Raw genomic sequence first — 23,028 nt, 5'->3', positions numbered from 1 at the left:
ACTTTACTGGTGCCCACTCGAGCAAATCGATGAACAAGGGGATGACAGTGATACAGTGATAGAGTGATTTTCCAAGATATATGGGTGAGAAAGCGGCTCAAGCATTTGCAGAGTTGCACAAAACTTCCTCCAGAACACACATGATGAGATGATTATTATTACTCAGGGTGCAAATGGTGTGTTCTTGGTCCCCTGCCTTCATGCTTTTGGTGTGCTTTGGTCACAATGTCATCCTCTGCCCCTCCCCACCAGCTTTCCACTGCTGGGTCGGCTACAGGAACTGAGACAATTAGGACAGAGATGAACTGGTTTCTCTTCTCTTTTGGACATCATTGTTTGTCACAGTTCAAATCAACATTTCTTCCCCAGGTTATAAAATTGTAAAATCATGCTATATTTGTATTTCCCTTTATCGCCTGAGTTTGAGAAGTAGAATTCTGAGCTTTCCTTTAAAATTCCTGGATTAATAATTTTTCTTTTGCTCTGTCTCAATTTCTGTTTATGAAGCAGTCATGTGCGACTTTTATCCCTTTTCGTACCTCTGAAATAAGCAGGGCAGGAATTTTAGCCTTCATTTTATAGACGGAGAAATGAATTCTTAGTGAGGTCTGAAAGTCCAGGGACCAAGACCACCTTGGAATTGCTATTGGAACTGCCATTAGATGTACAAACTTGTCCCTCCTCAATTCGTTGTTTTCTGCCCATGGAATTGTTTTCCTTTTGTGAGTTTCAGAGATTTTATGTCCTAGACATGAAGGAATTTCCTTGCGAGATAGAAGCATGACTACAATTGCCTAATATTTCTCTTACTCTATTGTTGATCTGAGACCTTTAGGAGAACATAGCACATGCAAAATATATCCTTTTCTCCTCATCATAAAAATAGGCATTTTCCAAGAAGACAGAAGCACTGAGGAAATAGTGTCTGTTTTCTGGTGTTCTTTATCCCAGTCCTACTCTGATACTGGATTTTTTTCCCTTTAAGATTTTCCAGCTGTAGATTGCCACAAGACATAACATTTCGGGCTCAATGATTCTTGTTCTCATTTTAAAGACATGAGGTCTGTGCGTTCCGTGACCTTTGTGTTTTGACATTCAGATTAAGGGAACTGGAAATTTAGGAAGTTTTGTTAGGACTTGAATCCAAGTAAATTCCCTTGTGAGGACAAAGACTCATAGAGTTTTAGAATGTTAGGATTGAAAGGGGCTTTTTGAAAAAAATACCTCTAGCTTCTTTTACTAGAGGAATGGCCCGTGAGTCGTCAGGCTGAGGCTGGAATGCTGAGATAAGTCGAAAATTTCTCCTTCCTTGTTCCATAGTACTCAGTAAGTCTCCCGTGGTAGCGTGGTAGAGTGCTTCTTCTTGCCAGGCTTGGAGCCGGAGGAGATGGTGCTGTGTCTGTCTCTGAAAGTTCTGCTCCCTAAGGATCGTTGGAATGCTTAACTTAGGCACTCGGGATTTGCTTGCACTGCGAATGTTTTGAACTTGTTTCTTTTTGATAAAAATGTTATTAGTAATTGTCGGAAATGAAATTTTCAGGATTTTGAGAGGGGTGTGTGTGTGTGTGTGTGTGTGTGTGTGTGTGTGTGTGTTGTGGACTGTGCAGATGGGGTTAGTCAGTGCACTTGCTTTGGGGGAAAATGCAGATAGAAATATTTTAATCAGAAATGATTCATTATAGATTGTCAGGTGCTTTGGATTAATTGGGAAAATCATATGAAACAGGATCAAGGATAAGTTTTAGCAATGTACTCAAGAATTAATTATTGCCTTTCTCACCATTGATGGGGCTGGAGTGGAGCGATAGCACAGCGGGTAGGGCATTCACCTTACACGTGGCCAACCCAAATTCAATTCCTCCTCCCCTCTCGGAGAGCCTGGACATTCAGATTCAGAGCTTTTGACATTCAGATTAAGGGAACTGGAAATTTAGGAAGTTTTGTTAGGACTTGAATCCAAGTAAATTCCCTTGTGAGGACAAAGACTCATAGAGTTTTAGAATGCTAGGATTGAAAGCTACTGAGAGTATCTCGCCCGCATGACAGAGCCTGGCAAGCTACCCGTGGCATAGTCGATATCCCAAAAACAGTAACAACAAGTCTCAAAATGGAGACGTTACTGGTGCCTGCTCAAGCAAATTGATGAGCAATGGGATGACAGTGACAGTGACAGTGACCTTTGGTGCAATAGAAACATGTGAGGCAATCCACAAGGCTGGTGCATTTAATAATAATGCATCATTGTACTTGGAAACTGGGAATTAAGAAACTGAGATCAAGAAGGTGGTCTTGGGATAATGAGATACAGTTCCAGCTCTGCGACAGCTGTTTCTTGATAGCCTAGGTATTGAGGACTGAATATTAAAAGTGGAGTTCCATTATGCTGTTTTCAAAGAATGCAAGCTTAAGTTGTGGGAATGTGGCCTCTATCTTTTTTGTCTTTCCCAGCTTAAGCTAGTACCTATCATTTGGCAGAATCTCCATTCCAGGCAAGCCTTGCCTTCAAGCTGACTTAGCAATATGGCAGGTGTAGTGCTGATCTGTCAGATGTAAGAAAGTAAGGATAACGATGTTCACATCCCACTCTTGTGTAAGTCTCTGTATGTGGGAGACTGAGGTTGCTTGGGCAATTATATTTCTTAGTTCTGTTATTTGTCAGTGTAATGAATTATATAACAGAAGGGAATGAAGCAGTTTCACTCTAGGGAATTCCTAAGGGGAATTCCTAATTATCAGAAAAATGCCATAAGGAGGGAAGATTCTGAGCTGGGAGAGATTTTAAACTGTTTTGGTTTCAAATATCTTGGAAAGTACTCTAGGCGACAGGCCTAGAGTATGATATGAGTGCTTCTCATGGACTAGGGGAGTTCCTCTGTTGGTAAGGGATGTCATCTTCCACATTGAGTCTTCCCTCTTTCCCGACTCTCCCAGAATATACGTTTAGAATTCACAGTGGATTTCATCTAAAACATTTTGTGAAAATAAATTAAGAGTACAGTTAGCCTGTGAACAGAATGTTCAGAGTACCTGAAGACCACTTCCAGTGATCCTTAGCCAACCGGGCCTGAAGGTTTAATGCTAAGACATGCTGCTCAGACTCAGAGATTCTGAGGATCACCCTGGCAAGGCTCAAGGACCTCTGGGGCTCTGCCCAGCAGCGTTCAGGAGCCATGTGATGTCAAGGATTGAACATTGAGCCTCTAACATGCAAAACTCCAGTTCTTTGACCCTTCTCCTTGGCTTCTGCACTGAATTATTTTGCTTTGTTCTTTCTTAACTCCCCTGTAACCCCTACTTCGAAGTGTAAAGCAATATTAAGGTACACCTTGTCTTTACTCTGTGTGACCTCGTGAATATATATACACACATTTTATTTCTGTTTCTTGGCCACACCCTGAGTTTTCCTGTTTCAAGTTAAGAATCAGGCAGACCTGTTGTTTTGCTTGAAACCAAGTAAACCTTATAAAATCACCGCTGATAGAGTTGGGGGGCAGGGAACAAGAGTAGACAGGTAGTAAAAGTACGAATAAAATGAATAATGTGATTTTAATGTAACTATTATATTCTTTGATTTAGGAAAATGCCAGATGAGTAGAATTGTTGATAACAGTTTCTTCTAGATTTCTGCTGTTTCATGCTTCTAGAGCTTCATTCTGGTACATTTCCACCTTCCTAATGGGTTATATTAATTTATGGAGCAAGAGAATCCCCATGTTCCTTCTAATTTCCTAACCCTCTTCTCAACTGAGATTGTAATGTTTAAGTATGGTAGATGTTTGATCAGGTGGAGTGCTTGGGACAGAACCCATATGTATTCAAAATTATCTTGGACTCAGTGACTAAAACCTCATTCTTTTGGTATTAAAAGAATAGTAACAATAACCTATCATTTAAACTGAGGAACACTTTGGAGAGTGAAAAGAAGCACTATTAGTTATGACATGTGTACAATAACAATTATTGGATATATAGCCACTTTACCTATAGGGAACTGCAAATGTTAGAAATATAAATTATCATGACATACAAACACTTATGCTTACTTTCTTTTATAAACAATAATCACTTGCCCAGTACCAATGATGGGACAGACTGTGTACCAGGTACAAGAAAAATAAAGGTGAGGAAGAGACCCCTTTTTTGTTTTTAATTAACTCGTAATCACTGTTTTAATATTTTAGAGCAGTGTTTTCAACATGGCTGATAACATTAGAAGAGTGAAGGAAGTAATGCATTTTATGCTTCCCCTTAAATTGAAGTGTATTCTGCCAAAGGATTAAGATTTAAATATAGGCCAAACTGCCTTACCAAATCATTTTTTTTATACTTGAAGTTTTCTTTAAGAATTGGCATGAAGAATATGTAATTACTAAAGAAAAGTTTAAAAACTGTTGATTGCAGATTTAAAATTTTATATTGTCCCCCAGCTTATAAGGCTAATTTAAAAAACTGGAATGATTGTATTTTCAAAATTTGCAACTTGAGGAAAATGTAGAAAACAGATACATAATTAAAAAGATATGCAGAGGTACTATATTTGTAAGAGTAACCATTATTTCAGATGCAAAAGGTAGAAGCAAAGGTGGTTGTTATGGGAATACAGGTTTCTAATACTTATTCATTTTACTAGTTATAACTTCTCTGCTGTGGAAGGGAAAGCCTTGTGTGGTAATTAATTCTGTCATATATTATGTACAAGCAAACTCACATATAGTGATTAAGTTTCTTACTGAGTGTCACATTAGAAGAAAATGATTTTGGTAACAATTTTCTGCTTATTATATATCAAGTATCTGTAGTAGAAAAGGGTTATCTCATTAGCTAATATTTTACAAATGCCTAACATTTGTGTGTGTGTTATTTCCCGAGAACATTAGTAACTTTCGTACCTTCTTCATTCATTGTATTGCTTTTATTTTGTGATGGTAATACTTTATAAAGATGCAGAAGACAGAACAGTAATGTTCTTATCAAGATGTGTTTAAAAGGGAATTGCATTAACTATTGTCATCCTGAAACTGATCCAAAAGAACCTGACTTGTTTTCGCTCAGCTGCCGTTGGTTAAGGTTTCTACAGATTTCTTCTGTTTCAAAATCTTGATATAAAAGTGGAACGACTTCCAACATGACTTATGAAAAAGGTCATCACTTGAAAATGGTTTCAATTGTTTTGCTATTAAATGTGAAATTGCAAAACGAGTTTCTCTTACATAATTCAAATTTATAACACATTCTAATAAAAAGTCTGTTTTTCATACCAGTTAAAATACTGAGAATTTTCTTTGGGCTCTTAAATTGGCATTAAACAAAAAATAGCATTTTAAAGCATATAATAAGTCAAATTACTTTGTTTTCTGAAATTTTTACATCATAGACTTTGAAAATTAAATTTTTTTCTTTCCTCCTTTACTTTATATGTATTGACTTTTGATATCTGGGCACTTAAAATATAATTTAGCAATACATTCTATTTTAACCATTGAGTAAAATAGTTTTGGGGTTTAAGATAAATAACAATTAGAGAAGCTATTACAAAATTTGAATATTTAATTTATAGTAACATTTTGTAGATCAGTAACATAATTCACAATAAATTGGCCAAAATCAATCTACAAGTTACTGTTTGACCAGTAGTTTTGCCAACAGAATTTATCATATTAATGGAAAAAATAAACTACTTCTACTTTTTCAAGTTAAAACTAAACTGCATTTTTAATTATTCTGTTTAGTGAGCTATCAAAATCAAACACTTAGGGAGGAATATAGGAAAATATAAACAAAATTATTAAGAATAAAAATCAATTAGGGTATTCTTAAGTGCTAATAAAATTCTATGGTCTGTATAATGAGCACAGCATATTTATGAACGAATCACTAAACAGATACTAAAAAGCAGGATTTAATACAAGTTTGAAAAAGCTGTCAGGGCTGAAGACAATGAGCAGTAATCAACTTGTGGACCTCTCCAGTTTTCAGTCAGTTTAGAGTAAGAAGATTTCAGGTTATACCAAAATGTTTGCAAGGCTTCAAAGATGATATTGGTATTTTCCCCCCATTGTTGTTTTTTGATGTTAGTGAGATGGGGGCAAGGCATAATCCAGGATCCAGGGTTTTAAAGTTCTTATAAGTCAGATAAATTTCCATTTATAAAAGTCAAGACTGCATTTTATTTTTGTGTTTTAGTATTTATTTATCTATTTGATTTTTATTTTATTTTTTATTGAATCACCGTGAGATGCACAGTTACAAAGCTGTTCATAGTTGGGTTTCAGTCATCCAGTGTCCCGACACCCATACCCATCCTTCCACCAGTGTACATTTCCCACCAACCCCAGTTTCCTTCCCACCACCTCTGCCCCAAGCTCCCCAACTTGTGTCTATGGAAGGCAGTTTTATTCTCTCTCTCTCTCTCTCTCTCTCTCTCTCTCTCTCTCTCTCTCTCTCTCTCTCTCTCTCTCTCTCTTAGTTCATTTATTATGGTTTGCAATTTGAGAACTGAGAGGTTATCATGTTTGTTCCCTTACCTACTTTCAGCCCGGGGTTCTTATCCGGAGTATTTTCCCACTATCATTGTCATAGTGGTCTCTTCTCTATCCCAACTGCCTTCTTCCCCACCATTCTAAACAAGCTTTCAACAATGGACCAATCCTCCTGGCTCTTGTTTCTACTGCCATAGGGTATTAGTGCCATACTGTGTTTCTTTATATCCCCCAAATGAGTGCAATTATTCTGTCTGTCCCTCTCCTTCTGACTCATTTTACTCAACATGATTCTCTCAATGTCCATCCCTTTATAAGTGAGTTTCATGACTTTATCTTTCTTGGTGATTGCACTGAATTCCACGGTGTAGATGTACCATAGTTTCTTTATCCAGTCATCTGTCCTTGGGCACTCAGGTTGTTTCTAGAGTGAAGAGTGCTGCAATGAGCACACAAGGGCAGATGTTTTTCCTGCAGGGGGGTTTGCTCCCCTGGGCTATATTCCCAGAAGTAATATTACTAGCTTATATGGAAGCTCTAGTTCAAGTTTTATTTTTTAATAGTTATACATAATTTTCTTTGTATCAATTTTTGTGTCTATTAAACTGATTCTTAGGTTCTTGATTTTTTTCAAAGTTTTCTGGTTTCAAGTCTATAAAGTTCCTAAGCTGCTGCTGCATTTCAAAGCTTTGTATAATTTCTTAAAATAAGAATGAATGATAAAATATACTGGGTAGAATATTCTTGGTGAGGTGTTTGTTTTACTTATTTGTTTGTATATTTATTTATTTTATTTGCCACCTTTTTCTTTTGATCCATAGAATCTCACTTGATAAAACTGCTCTGGATCTTATGTGAGTTTCTTTGTATCTAAGTTTTTCTTTTTCTCTAGTTATTTTTAATATTCTGTCTGTCATTGGCAGTAGAATTTTTCATGTTCAGTGTTGCCAGTAATCGGATTGTACCTTTAGTATTAATTTGTATTCATATTAGTCCGGCTCAAGGTAAATTGACATTAATTTGTTGAGTTGTTCCCTACTGCCTTCGTTCTGTATTTTCTAGTGCATGGAAATCATAGGAGTTAAGCCAGTTTTACAGTAAGATTAGGCTATTTAATTTGCAAATTTGATGGCAGAATCATCCAACAAGAGACAGTTTGGTAGAATGGTAACATGCATGCAATCTTGAATTTACAGATTGGGACAGATACTGAGGTTTATAGAGTTCAAGAGGCTACTGTCAAATTGTCAATTTTTGACTAAGCTAGAAATTATACCTAAATCCTTGCATCAGAGTCCAGTGCTTTTCCCCTTATTTCCAACTGTCTTTCAGAGAGCCTATATAAAGGTTTGGCATTTCTGTAAGTTGTTTTCTTGTCACCCTTTCAGAGTAATGCCAGCTGTCCATGCAGTGAATAAGGCACTTAGCCAGTACTGGACCAAAACTGCCTATAAGAAGAAGTTGAGTGAATGCATTGACATTTTCAGTCCATGGTAGATCCTGATTTGTCCTTCTGGGTTTTATGTGACCTGATGCTTCAGAGGAAGAGTGATTAGATTTACTGTTCAGCTAACAATTGTGTGTAATTTTCAGCCTACTTTACTTATTCCTTAACATTGTCTTCCCACGCTTCCGTCACATGCCACAGCATTATCTGCCTTGTAATTACAATGGCAGGGACTTACCTACACCATTTGGGAAAAAAAAATAAAGGTTTGTCTAAAGTACTTATTTACTTGTGCGTTATAAATCTTGATTGATACCTTAGTAATCTCTAAAATCAATCTAAGATTCTCTCCCACACGGGGAAGATTGAAGAGTCAGATAAATACCGACAGGATAAGAAGTGACTAGAAAACTTTGCTGACTGATGAGTTCAGAGGAGAATTTGAGATGATGTAAAAGTTTCATGGTTCACTTTTGGCTGTTTTTGGCTCCTTGTACACTTTGAGACTTCTATAGTATCCCAAGAGTTTGTGACTTGAGTTGTTATTAGTATTTGTCCAATCCAAACCCACATATTCAGTGGCAGGGGTAGGGGACATTAGAATCTCAGGGGACAGACATTGCACCATGAGCTTTCAGACTGGAGGTTTAGCCTGAATTCAGAACATTGACTATCCTAAATACTGAGGCATTCAAAGTAATAATTATTGGTTGGCCTATCTAGAGAGGCACCTTCTACAATTTTGAAATATTATTAAGAAAGCAGTTTCATGCCCTCATGGCACTGACTTTGCTAGTACTGACTTTTATATCATGAGAAAAGACAGTGACCCCATCCTCCCCACCAAAAGTTATAGGAAAATATTGGCTATGTAAAGAAGGCATTATTTGTCAGAGACAAGAATCCTAAGCATTAGTCTTCCATCAACTACTTCTGATTTTTTAATTCAATTAGCACTTCAATCTCCCTATTATTCTGTCTTGCAAAGATAGTGCATGAATGTATCTCTTTATTCAGCATCATTCCTTTATCCAGCAAACACTGACCAAGAGCTAGAACTTGGGTTAGATGCTAAGGGAGACTTGATGATAAATTCAATATGATGTATAGATTTATATAAATGCATAAGTCAGTAATTTTTTAAATTTCATTAAGAATATATACTTAAAAGTGAAAGTAAAGTGAAATTTACCAGTTACACATGCGGGGTTGGGGGCTCGGGAGGTGGGGGGAAGGGGGGAGGTATATCGTCATTCTTGGTGGTGGAATATGTGCACTGGTGAAGGGATGGGTGTTTGAGCATTGTATAACTGAGACTTTAACCTGAACGCTTTGTAACTTTCCACATGGTGAATTAATAAAAGAATTAAAAAAAATACATACTTAAAAAATTCTAGCTAAGCTTGCTATATAAAGAGAATTGAAAAACTCTTCCTTCAACCTTTTCTCTTAGTGTTAGATAACAGAATGCAATGGCTGGTTAACTGTTTTTCAGTTGCATTTAACTTAAATGTTTTAAGAAAAGTAGTGAATTGATTTTGGAAAATAATAGAAGCTTGAGCAAATTCTCCTTTATTTGCTTAATGGATGGCAGTGACTTTGTATGTACACACATATTTAGAGATACTTGGTAGCTTTTTGACTGTTAAACATCACTGTGACCCTATCTTTTCTTTACTTGTAAATGAAAGTGCTGGCCTTTGTATGGCCTTTTATGGTGTTAGTTGGTATTAGTTTGGTAAGACTTTTGGCTTCGTCATTTTGTCCTCCTGTTACTAATTATGATGATGTTGGATGGGGTAGAGAATAGAGGATATTATAACAATAGAATCTAGGAGCTTGGAATGAAGATCAGAACTAATTTATTGCTTCTAAATGACCACTTCCTTTGGATGTTTGCCTTTCTTTCCTCCAGATCTGTTACCATGGTGAAAGCCACGACTGTGGTCGAAAGCCGGTACTGAAGTTTAAACTTTGCTGTTTGTGAGCTGTGATATTTTTTAGCAAGTTCCTGCCACTAGTTTCAGTCTTAGATTCTGGATATGCTAAATGTGGAAAATGATTTATTTCATATACTAGTCAGGGTGATTATGTGGTCATTAGAAATTTGTTTGGCATATGGCAAGTCATCAAAGAACATTTGTGGTTTGTTTTTTATCTCTGGCTTTCTTGTACCTGCTGAATAGCTATGAGAAGAAGACAGAAGAGCAACAGGGAGGGTAATCAAAGAAACTTCATTTGATCCTTTTAAATTACTTTACATGTGGCAATTATTCCTCAGACACCTAAGGTTGGGGAGTAGCATGTATCTGCATTTCTTCAGCAGCAGCCTCTTGCCTAGAGGAGGGCCATTATTCTTGTTTTCCTTTTCTCTCGTGGTAGTTGTATATTTTCAGAATCTCAGTGAGGATCTTCCCTTTCACTTCTTTTTTTCATGATTATTAGAAGCTTAAAGTAAAACTAATGTTGAGCCAGAGGAAGTAAGAGCAGGGTAAGTTTTGCTCTAGTGAAGTCAGCTCTCACCAATGTTCATCTTAGTTTTTACATTGAGTCTGTGTGAGAAGCTGAGAAGCGCCAAATGACATGTAGTTCATGCACTCACTGATCTGGTGAGATTTCCTCAAGTTCATTTGCCAAAGTGTGTTCTTAGACTATCGCTGATATTTTATTATTATTATTATTATTATAATTGCTTTTTGGGTCACACTCGGCAATACACAGGGGTTACTCCTGGCTCTGCACGAAGGAATCATCCCTGGAGGTGCTCAGGGAACCATATGGGATGCTGGGAATCAAACCCCCCGGTTGGCCACGTGCAAGGCAAATGCCCTACCCACTATGCTATTGCTCCAGTCCCCAATCGCTGAGATTTTAGAGAAAGGAGGTTCCTTAAAATATTAGAACTCAGTGGGATTTTACAGACATTCATTTTGTATTAGAGTATCCTCTCGTCAGAGGTCACACTGGTAAAAGTTGAGACTAGAACTGGGGCTCTCAGGACTCCCTGTCCACACAATACTTTTTGTCACTTTCCTAGGCTCTGAATTCATTCATTTTTTTTTTCACAAGAATTTTCACTGTTATTGGATTCTTTTTCAAAGAGATAGAGTTTCTTGCTTTTATTTCTCCATCTAACACCTTTAAAAAGCTAGCTCATTTTCTGCTATAAACCTTTTCCCTGAGTCATTCTTATTTCTGAGTCCCTCATTCCAGTATAGGTGGTTTGTTCCTTGTCCCATAGAAAAACTCTCCATACCAGAGCTTACAGTAACTCTATCCTTCTTCCTCTATGTTTCTACCAGAACCACTTTGAATTCAAAATTCTTAATAACTGTTATCCCTGTCTAGTCTTTGCTTGATCCTGTGACATAAACCTCCCTTTTATATGCTTTCCCCACCTCTGCCTTCTTATGCAAATACATCTTCCTAAGGTAGTCTTTAATATCCTTGAGTACAGGATAAGACTGATTCACCCTATGCTCTAGTGCAAGGCAAATAAATCATTCATTCATTAAGTTAATGACTTTTTATTGAGTGCCTATCATGCATTAGGACTGAGACTATAAAATGATAATTACTTCCACTTTCAAGGATTCAAGAGTTTAATTCAGGATACATGTAAGCAAAAAAGGTAGAGTGACATGCGATGAATATGCTGATGGCATATTCCAGGTGCTGTGAAATTGTAGTAAGGGGGTGCATAACTTGAACCAGAAGATAGTGTACATGAGTGCCATTTTTAAGAACTAGTATCAAGTGATGTTAATCATGTAAATGATGTATAGTGGTAGATGAGACATCATTTTTAATTGAGTGGTAGATTAATTGAAAGGGAATAGAGAGAAATATGTTAGAGCAAATTTATGGAATTCTAGAATAATATAATTGTTGAAAAGTGACTACCAAAGAAAATCACAGTACTACTATTAGATAAGCTATAGCAAATATTGTTAAGATGTATAATTTTAAAAGGATTCATTCTAGATGACTTTTCACTAAACATTGAATTATCCAAACTATAGAAAAAATGTAGAATTTTAATATAAAATTAAAAATTATTAGATAAAGCAGCAGAGAGAAAAATATAGAATGACCTGTTATAATTATATGTCCAAAATTCTAAATACAGACATCATATTTGATTCATTAATATTTCATAATACTATGACTATGGATAAGTAAGATGCTTTTTCTAGGAATGCAAAGATGGTTCAATATCTGGGAATCTGTCAGTATGTTTCATTATACTACTAAATTAATGGAGCAAGAAACAAGATGATTGTATCAGTGGGAGTTAAGGAAGAGATCATAGTTTCTAGAAAGGCATGAGTAATTAAGGAAATCACCTTTTATTCGTTGACTCATTTGTTTTTAATCCTTTTCCAAGGGCTTTTTAGTTAAGTATGTGATAAGGTCATTAGACCATCCAGAAACTTCCAGCTTATTGACTCAGAGAAGTAAATAAAGACCTTCCATGTAAATGGTTAAAAGTATGGAGAATATGCACTGGTGGAGGGATGGGCGTTTGATCATTGTGTGATTGTAACCCAAACATGAAAGCTTGCAACTCTCTCACAGTTATTCAATAAAAATTAAAAAAAAAAAAGATGCCAAGGGTAAGGCTCAGGTCCCCAACTTTATAAAGCATGCACTCTACCCATTGAGCACACTCTCCAGCCCTCAGTAATGATGTGGAAATGAAACTAGATAGGGAAAACTTTGTACTCATTATACACAATGAAAATATCATAAATAAATGATTAGGGGTGATAGAGAATAATAAACTGCAAATGTAATAAAAAAGTATGGAGAAAGTATTTCAAGAAATTATCTCTATTTTTTTTTAGTAGGCTAGAAATTATCCATTTTTCTGAGTAAGTTAGAAGGCATGGGCAATTACCCAGTGGACCTTGGGGCAGCTGGGCCAGTCCTGATGGAACCAAGTGATGAAGGCCTGGAGGCTTCCCCACAGGAAGGCTTTCTGTTGCCAGGTATTAAACTCAGGGTCTTAGGCGTCTAGGCATGCACTGCAGCCCTCAGAACTCTTCCTGACAGAAGCTACTCTTCTCAATGGACACTAAGGAAATATCTTAGAGCATTAGAAACATTTATTCTAGTCCAGGGGAAAAATAGGGCTTGGCTAGAAGTGAAGAGAGGTAAATAGATGTGGCCAGAGTGGGAGCGAGAGTTCAGGGCCATGGACATTCATTTTAAGTTCCCAGAGTTCTGTCATCGTTGATCTCCAGAAAAAAATGGAAGAGAAGATGTTAGGGATCTGCAAACACTTACTTGGACAATTGTTTTCTCATGCGTGGGAGAAGGGGGCAGGCAGTGTGTGGTACTTTATGATGCTAGGGGTAATGAACATGATGATAGAATCAATGCTTTGTTATTTTTCAATTTATTGAATCACCATGCACTACACAGTTACAAAGTTGGTCAGGATTTGGTTTCAGTCAAACAATGTTCCAACACTCTCCCCTTTGCCGGCGTGCATTTCCCACCACCTATGTCCCCAGTTTCCTTCCCGACATCCCTTTTTTATTGATAAGAGAATTAAAAAAAATTTTTTTTCTCCCATCAGTTGCTCTTCTTTTCTATCTGTGGCATGTCTTAGAAGCTTAGAATTCTAGAATCAATTGGCAGTGTGGGATAGCTCTGGAAATGTGTGCCTTTGCTCTAAAAATCACTGCAGGCTATATTAAACTGTTTTTAAATAACTTTAAAAACTTATTCAACTTCAGAATAACTTTAGATTCACAGGAAAGTTGGAAAGATAATATTAACCGTTTAAATGTGTAAATATGATTTATACTACAAATGTTCCTACTACATTCAAATTTCTAAACTTATATTTTATCTCTGTTCTTCTCAGTTTAGTTCGAAGAAACACCTTTATCCTACTTTAGTGGAATGCTTGGACACTATTAAAAAAATCTAAATTATTGTTTCTGAATTCTGAGGGATGGGTTTGGGTTATATGTGTCTTTAGTATAAATCCCCCACATGGCAGAGCCTGGCAAACTACCCGTGGCGTATTTGATATGCCAAAAATAGTAACAAGTCTCACCATGGAGACGTTACTGGTGCCCGCTTGAACAAATCAATGAACAACAGGATCACAGCTTTACAGTGCTATTATAAATCTCAAAAGATTGTAAATGTGCAGCAAGATTTAAGAATCATAAACCAATCAAATATTCTTCATAACTGATTCCTTTACAGGTTTTATGTTGAGCCTTGGTGGGGCTGTAGGGTGGGGGTCAGGGTACTCAAAGTATAGTCCTGGCCTTTGTAAGACCGCGCCACTTAGGATGTTGATAGACAAATCCCGCATGCCAGGAGTAATTCGTAAGTGCAGCTATCAAGTCCTATTCTCCAGTTTTGGGGAGATATTGAGAAAGAGGGGTCCTTGACCTCATAGACCACTAACAGAAGCTTCCTGATTCTCAGAGTCCCTCTCCTCCACTCATGTGTACACTTTCACCAAGGGAAATATACCTCAAAATTCCATCACTTTGCATAACACTTTATAGTCTATGACACATTGCTATGATCTCACTTGTTGTTGATAAAAAACTTTGTTATTTAAGGTGGACAGGGTTTTATCTTCATTTGAAAGGGGTCGAGGTTACCTGGAATACAGAAGATGGGGGATGCTCAAGATCATATCATTCATCCTGTTGAGACCTGGTCTTGCCTAAGCTAGCCTGTGCCCTCTCTCCCATTCTTCCCAACTCGTCCTCTTCATGCTTTCTCTTCACGGTCATGTGACATGCTGAGACCTTTATTTCCTCTTACATTTCCAAGGCTCTGTCCTTATAAACATCTGGAAGTAATCACAATAATTAATTCAGTTAATTAATAAATTGCTCTGTGGATTTGGGGCTGGGAGTGGGTGCAGGGTAGTTTCCAGGCCGTTTTTCACTGCAGAGCTCTTGTAAGCAGGTTGGAGAGCCCGCCACCTATAGCAGTTGTCTCTGAGGCTCAGGCCCTGCCTGCAGTCTTCCCAGAGGGGTGCTGGCTTTTCCTAACAAAGTGTACTATGATTTGATCAGACTGCATTCTCCTCCTCCTTCTTTAGATACCTTTTTGATAAAGATCAGATAGGGGACCTCAGTTCTGCATAGCTCTTGTTTGGTGGTTCCTTTGGCATTTGAGGCTGACTAATGAAGTGCAGGTGTTGCAATCATTGACCACTAAATATTAGCCATTGTCCTAGGCATTGGACAAAAAAAAAATTGTCCCTCCCAATTTCCAGGTGTCTCTTCAGTGAGGAATAGAACTGCTTGTGACAGAGAGACTCCAAAGCACCTGTCCATACACCTGGATGTGCCCCTGTTTCAGAAATAAACTTTTAATGGATCTTTAACATAAAGCAAATAAATTCAAAGCCTGCGAGCTTGCAAGCAGGGTTGGCTGTGCTCCAGAGCCATCCTACGTTTCAGTTCTCTGCTAGCTACCTCTCCTCTCTCCCCTCCAGCAACACTAAACATGAAGTGCTGTGTACTTTTCTGCCTCTTCAACTTTGCTCAAGTTGCTGGGACCTGACCTCTCCTCAGCCCTCCAGACTCCTCCACAGCTCTTCGCATCAGTGAGGGCTTCTTTGTTGTTTTTTAAATTTTATTTTATTTTTATAACGTTGTTCACAATAATTCAATATATTTAATATGCAAACACCAATCCCACCACCATTGCACCTTCCCACCACTGTAAGAGGAAAGTGTATGAAGATTGTTGTATTTCATCCTGGAGCCATGAAGCTCCTGTATGAGATAATAACCATGTATGTTAAACCCCAAGCGAATGTGTGCTACTCTTGATACCTCAGTGGGGTCGAGTATGAGAGGTCATGTGACTGCGTTTGCACTCTAGGAATTCTGATTTAGAATACAATTATAGAGCAGATTCACTCATGGGTAAGGCTTTTGTTTCGATCTCTGCAAGAGATTATCTTACCTTTCTCCATATCCCAGAAACACCTTTTTTTAACCTCACTGATTTAGCTTATCACTTTATCTAGGTAATTGGTGTGCAGTTACTTTAATTGGTGATCTATAAAACTGAAGCTATTTTCCAATATTACTGGCAAAGATTCTTTTACAAATGTTAGGCACCATTTATTATTCATATCTATTTCTTGAAGAGTGATAGGAACTAAATTAAGTAACTGCTAGAAGAAAGATGTTCAAGATTAATTGAGAATATTCAATTTTTCCCCTCCCCTTTCTTCTTTCTTTTATTTTTTTTCCCCTCAGAGAGCTTTTTCAAGACTTCTGTAAGTATGCATTAAGATAAAATAATTCAGTGAGGAATAATAGTGCCATTTTCGTGCTTATTTAAAAACAAGCTTTTTTTTTTTCAATTTTAGATCCAAACAATGTCTCACCCATCTTGGCTGCCACCCAAAAGCACTGGTGAGCCCGTTGGCCATGTGCCTGCACGGATGGAGACCACCCATTCTTTTGGGACTCCCAGTATTTCAGTGTCTACACAGCAGCCACCCAAGAAGTTCGCACCAGTAGTTGCTCCAAAGCCCAAGTACAATCCATATAAGCAACCTGGAGCAGAAGGTAAGTGTGGGTGTCTCATGGTTGTCCTCGTGAGAGTTCAGTATAATAAAGGTGATTTCTAGTGCAATGTTGTATCTGGAAAAGGGCGTCTAAGAATTCTTTGTGTTAGGTTTGGGGAGATAACTCCAAGTCCTTAGGATATATTTGCTTACAGAATACCTGGGTTCTATCCCTAACACACCCTAGTCATAGCTTACTAGGAACAATCTCTGAGGATTGAGGTTGAACATTTCTTCATGTTTCTGGCCCCCAAATACACAAGCATTATAGTGTTGCTATCATTATTCATATACTAGCAAAGGTTGAAGAACATTTAGAATCTCTCACAAGTTTTCTTAAAAACTTTGATACTGCCCCTCAGGGCTGTAAGAGAATATAGTGGACTTGTGGCAGTGTGCCATTGGGGGTGCTTTGTTTATTTGATGAAATAAGATACATTTCTGAAAAGAATTTGGTGGGCCAAATTAGTTTGGGAACCTCGGATGGTTAACCCTTCATTTGGGGAAAAACAGATTGAGACACCTTAGAGGTTATAGAATATCTGACTACACCTTATAGGGTATAGGGTATCTGACTACACCTTATAGGGTATAGGGTATCTGACTACATTCTGGGCTATGGCAAAACCAAAATAGGAACTCTGGTATCTTCATGCATAGCTCAGAAATCTTCTATCTTATTACCCTTCAATCACATTCTATTATTTAATAGAGGTATTAAATAATAAATTCTATTATTTAACAGTCTTGAATGGCCTAAAGATATTTTTCTGAGAATGGACAATATTTATTCCAGTGGTTCCAATACTATGTAGCCCAACTATATCATAGGCCATGCAATCTAGATTTCATTTAATTGTATTCATTCATATAGCACTAGTCACTTAACACCAAGATTACCTAACAATATATTTTTCATAACATAGCCCTGTGTTATGTGCCCCGAGTGTTATATCACCCAATCGTCTTTCTATTGCCATTGGACTAGTCTTCCAAGATTCTGCCAAGTAGTGTGTGATGAGAAACCCACAGAAAGTGAACCTAATAATGCACATGAAATTATTTTGCTTTGGGGAACTATTTTTCCTCCCCCAGGCTACTGTAGGATAAAATTATCTGAAGAGCTCTATGAGAGCTGCATCTATTGAAACTCCCAGGCTATTGTGAGTGAAGCCTGGGGTGTAGTGGCATCAATTGAAGAATATTCAGTTTACATGAAGAGGAATGGGAAGACTTGCATGGGCTCAGCATCCCATGTCAGGCGTGTGTCTGTCTGCACTCACTGCTGTTCCTCACAGCACCATACAGCTTGTCAAGCTCTTTGGTTCTTTATTTTTACCAATGACGGTAACTCATTCAGACCCATGAAACAGTAACAGACCTAATAAACAGAACATCAGTTTTCTGGAAACTGAGAGGGAAGAGATAGTAAAAGGGAATTCAGCATCTCAGTCTTGATTTTTCTCTCCTTGTCCTACTTTCACAAAATTACTTCCCATATCCATGAAGCACAGTGTGTAAGGCATTTGCCTTGCACTCGGCCAATGCGGCTGACCTGGGTTCGATTCCGGGTTCGATTCCTTCGTCTCTCTCGGAGAGCTCCGCAAGCTACCAAGAGCATCCTGCCCGCACGGCAGAACCTGGCAAGCTACCGTGGCGTAGTCCATATGCCAAAAATAGTAACAACAAGTCTCACAATGGAGACATTTTTGGTGCCCGCTAGAGCAAATCCATGAACAATGGGACCACAGTGCTATAGTGCTATCCATGAATGCTTCTTAGAGAATGTGAGCATGTTTGTTTTAGCAATTTTACATGTTACTGATTCACACTTTAACATAACTCTGTCATCTCTTTACTTTTGGGTCTTTTTTTCCTCTCATTAAACACTTTGCTGGTGTCAGTTTTTTAAGAATATAGTCTGAAACATAGTCAGAAGTCTAACTTGTGTAAGATGGTTGGACACAGGCACAGGAGAGGGTGGACAGAAATCTTCAAACACTCCTGATTCACGGTTGTAGGCCTTTGTGTATCATTTCTCCAGAGAAGGTAACTAGAAAACCATCCAAAAACTGATTTGCAAGAGTCTTTGATGTTTTCCTGATCTCCGTGGTATTGTCTTATATTTTATTGCCCCAAACTAAGCTGCACTTTTGTGTTATTGAAGATTTAGTGGAACTGTGTTTTCCCCCCATTGTTCATTAGTGATTTTAGTGCTGAGGAATGGTATCTGGAAGGAAAAGAAAAATACAAAATAAGTTTTCTTTCCAAAAATGGGAGACATATTGTTGGCTTCGTTATTTGTTTTCTCAAGGTTTATCCTTTATCTCTAACTAATGGAATTGTTTTTGTGTTTCATGACATTTTAGAAATGCTTGAACCTGCCTTTACTGCTCTTTCACAGCATAAGGGAGTGAAGGCAGGTTCACATGTAGAGGGAATTTCTATGAGGACATCTTAGTGGAGATGAAAGTTGATACAAACCCAATGGGCCAGATGGATACAGTTTCTGTATTCATTCAATTAATAGAATAATTTAACATATGGCACGTTTTAGAGAGAGGAAAATGGCATATCAAGTCTACCTTTAGGCCCCTGCACTCCACTGTTAATTAACAAGTATTGGCCCATTAAAAAAATGCTTAAAGAATTGTGGTTAACAAAGTTATTGATAGCTGGGTTGTAGGCATATCATGTTGTAGCACTGATCATACCACCAGTGTCTACTTCCCTCCACCAGTGTTCCCATGTTCCCTCCAGCATCCCACTTGCTCCCTTACTCCAGTCTGTCACCTTTACAAGCACAGTATAAAGTTCGGTGGTTTTAGTTTGGGTCTCATATTTTCGCTATTGTTCTCTGTGCTATGCATTGGATGATTATCTTCACTCTGCGTAACCTGCCTTCAGATAATTTTCACTACTTCACCCACCCACTGTCTGATTTGTTTTCCTGGCACTCTATCAGGATCTCTAATATTTTTGTAGTAGTTCTTCAATTCTGTCTCTTTTCTTATAATATCATGCTACACTAGTATGTCACCAGTCTAAATCCGATGTTTGTCATCTTCTCCAACTGTCTAGGCCAGGTTCAGATGAAAAGTAATTTTCCTTCCTAGCCTGGATTCCCTCACATATCCTTTCTTATGATTTTCGCATCTCAACTTCTTTTGTAATTTTCCTGTGCTTATTTGGTCCCTACTCGACAGATACTCTATATAACACTGGGCATTTTCTTTTTGAATTGCGTTGCTTTACCACAAAACCCTGAAGCACTTTCCATATATTAAAAACAAGGAAGATTGTGGAAATGTCATATTCTCCATGGATTTGTGGTTCATACATTTCAGGTGTGAGCCTGGTTCATACATCCAGCATGCCATACCACTTTCTCTCTATTTGATGGCATCTGGAACTGTCAGGCCCCGTATGATGCTGCTATATTCTTCCCACTTTTTTTTTTTCACTTTTTGTGTCACACCCCGAGATGCACAGGGGTTACTCTTGGCTTTGAACTCAGAAATTACTCCTGGCGGTGCTCGGGGGACCATATGGGATGCAGGGAATCAAACCCGCCCTATCCGCTGTACTATTGCTCCAGCTCCTCTCTGCACTTTCTTATAAGTATGTAAGCTTTCTTTCCCCATTTATGTAACAAGACATAGTTTATCACTTGTCCTTATGTTGGCTCTTATTTTTCTCTTGGCTCTTATTATGCTACTTTGTTTTTAGCTGGAATGATTGTGTATTGTCAAGTGTATGTCTGTATATTCTTAAACATATATATGTACACATACATATATATGCATATATATGTATATATATTTGGATGGATGGCGGATGGCAGCATGGGTTAGTGAACTGCTCATTAATTCGTCTTGCAATAAACAGTCCAGAATATGGCATCCTCATTTGAAGCAATCTAGTCTTGTTTAACTTCTGAAGTCTTGATTCGTTCTTGCAGTTCTGCCAATCTCTTTCTCTCTTTTTTTAATATAACCTTTTTTAAATATGCGAAAGAGAAATTTCCCTTGCATATATACATCTTAAAGACAAATACAGAGAAAAGTTCATGGGTTTCCAGACTTTTTAAAAAACGAAGCCATGATTCTTTATCTGCTGTATATTAATTATGACATGATATTTGTCGGAAATGTAGGATTTGCTTTATTTTGTATTTAATTTAAATGTTACTAATTCTCTATTATTCCTAACAATTTCTTTTATACATAATATACTTTATTTTTGTTTAAAATGTTATGCTATATAAAAAGTTTATATCCATTTTTTTTCTATTTCATCCATTTAGAACTGTCTATATCAATAATGAAATATACCCAAATAATAGTTAGCACTCCTTATTTACAAATGAATTGATTATGCTAGGGTCTTTTCTTTAAGCTTACATTATTCTCTACCCTTAGTTAAAATAACACTTTCCCTCAATTTGTAGACCATGAAGTCTTTTCATTCAGAGCATAATTGATCGCCTGACCTCTAAGAAGCTTAACTGAACAGACAAAGCAAATAGAAATCTCACTTTTACTTTTCTTTAATTTAAGTATGAGCATATGTTTTTTGGTCAGAGACACACAATCTGCTCAGGGTCAAATTGGAAGCTAATTTAAGTTGCCTTGTCCATATTTAATTATCCAGGACCTCTACTGTTTTCTGATGCAGAGTATTTTTCACTACACCCTATCTTTATATATCTCATTTAGTTCTTACTTATCACAGCATGTCTTGGAACAATGCATTTATTTGCCTTTGTTCTCTAGACTCAGCATCTTGGTAACTAGGAGCTGCCTGACTCATGCCTCTGCTCCTGCAGTTCCCAGCAGGATAACTGACAAGCCATAGGTCCTCAGTAACATGTGGGGGTCGTACTTTAATCAGAGCTGTATAAACATGCTCTTAGGTTCTGACTTCTCAACAATAGGGTATTAGGGGTCTACAGCTCAATCTATTTATCTCGATTGCTTTCACTTGCCTCTCTTTCTAAATGCCAGCACCTTTATTTGTTTATTTACTTGCTTGTGGATTTGTTTGTTTGTTTGTTTGTTTGTTTGCTTGTTTGGGGCCACATTCAGCACTCCTCAGGGCTTACTCCTGGTGGGGCATTGGAGACCTAGGGATTGAACCTGAGTCAGCTGCCTACAAGACAAACACCCTACTACTCTACCAGTTTTTCAGCCCTCTAGCTTCATTTCTTGAGGTTTGCAGTTCAGAATTTGTTTAACCCTGGCCGCCTTAAAACTACTGATTTCTTTTCTCAGTTTGGCATTATGTCTACAATCTCTGTGATTTACTCAATTTTTTTCATTTTGATTCTAAAAGTGCAACAGTACCCATGTGTTTTCCACATCATTTTACATTTGCCTGACACCGTATGTTATGTCACTTCTTCTATAAAGTTTTAAAAATTAATTTATTGAATCCCATCGAGTGAAAAAGTCACAAAGTTATTTGTGATTGAGTGCCTAGGGTACAATGTCTGGGACCCATCCCTTCATCAGTATCCTTGTTCTTCATCAGGTTCTCAATTTCCTTATGATCCTCCAGCCTGGCCCTCTGACACACATTCTTTTTTTTTCCCTCTTCTCCTTTTAGGTACTATAGTTTACATTACTGTTAAGGATAAGGTTATCCTTATAGTGTTTTTGTTTATATCCAGACTCTCAAGTATTTTGTATCTTAAATGGGGGGCAGTGCTGTTCTCCAGTTAATAGCTGAATCGGGCCATTTATTTTTTTCTGCCACATTCCTATACTTTTAGTTAAATTTTTAAAGTAAAACTCCGTTTGAGGCCTGGATATATTCCAACATGTTGGTCACATGCCCTGCATGTGTTTGTCCTGGGTTCTAGTCCTGCCAACAAGTGGTTCCTTGAGCATTACTGAGTATAGCATACAGGTCCAAGGACCACAGAGTATGGCCCTGGAGGCCCCAGGACAGCTTCGGGGCAAAGGCCTCCTCCGCACCGCAGCCTAACCACATCCTTGGGCCCTTCCTTGCACCATGCGGGTGGGATATTCTCGGTAGCTTGCCGGGCTTGCCAAGAGGGACAGAGGAATCGAACTTGGGTTGGCCATGTGCAAGGCAAACACCCTGCCTGCTGTGCTATCGCTCTCTCTCTCTCTCTCTCTCTCTCTCTCTCTCTCTATATATATATATATATATATATATATATACACACATACACACACACATATATATATCTGTACACATATATATCATATATATCGCTCCATATATATATGGAGCAATAGCACAGCTATACACACATATTTGTTTGTTTGTTGAACCACACCTTCTTGATGAGATGAACAACAACAACAACAACAAAATAAATGTGAATTTCCCACATGTTTAAATACTAGTGTGTTTTTTCTTTTTTCTAACTGTGCTCAGGATTTAATCCTGGCTCTGTGCTCAGGGATCACCTTGGCTCTTCTGACCATATTTGGAGCTAGAGATATAGCTGGGGTTGACTGCATTCTAGGCAAATTTCATAACTTCTGTACAGTCTCCTA

At 37.7% G+C, this 23,028-nt stretch overlaps 1 protein-coding gene across 3 annotated transcripts in view; it reads left to right on the top strand.

Moving 5' to 3' along the window:
• Positions 1–23,028, top strand: part of LPP (LIM domain containing preferred translocation partner in lipoma) — a 729,416-nt gene that overhangs the window by 235,313 nt on the left and 471,075 nt on the right. For all 3 annotated transcript variants that reach the window (XM_055129532.1, XM_055129531.1, XM_055129533.1), the window contains one exon: positions 16,298–16,499. In XM_055129532.1, the coding sequence (XP_054985507.1) occupies positions 16,307–16,499 (193 nt within the window). In that variant the 5' untranslated portion in view covers positions 16,298–16,306. The remainder of the gene's footprint in view (positions 1–16,297; positions 16,500–23,028) is intronic.

This window comes from Sorex araneus, chromosome 2, assembly GCF_027595985.1.
Source record: "Sorex araneus isolate mSorAra2 chromosome 2, mSorAra2.pri, whole genome shotgun sequence".
NCBI lineage: Eukaryota > Metazoa > Chordata > Mammalia > Eulipotyphla > Soricidae > Sorex > Sorex araneus.
The sequence above is the reverse complement of the archived record's forward strand: the minus strand, read 5'-3'. Positions and strand labels throughout refer to the sequence as shown.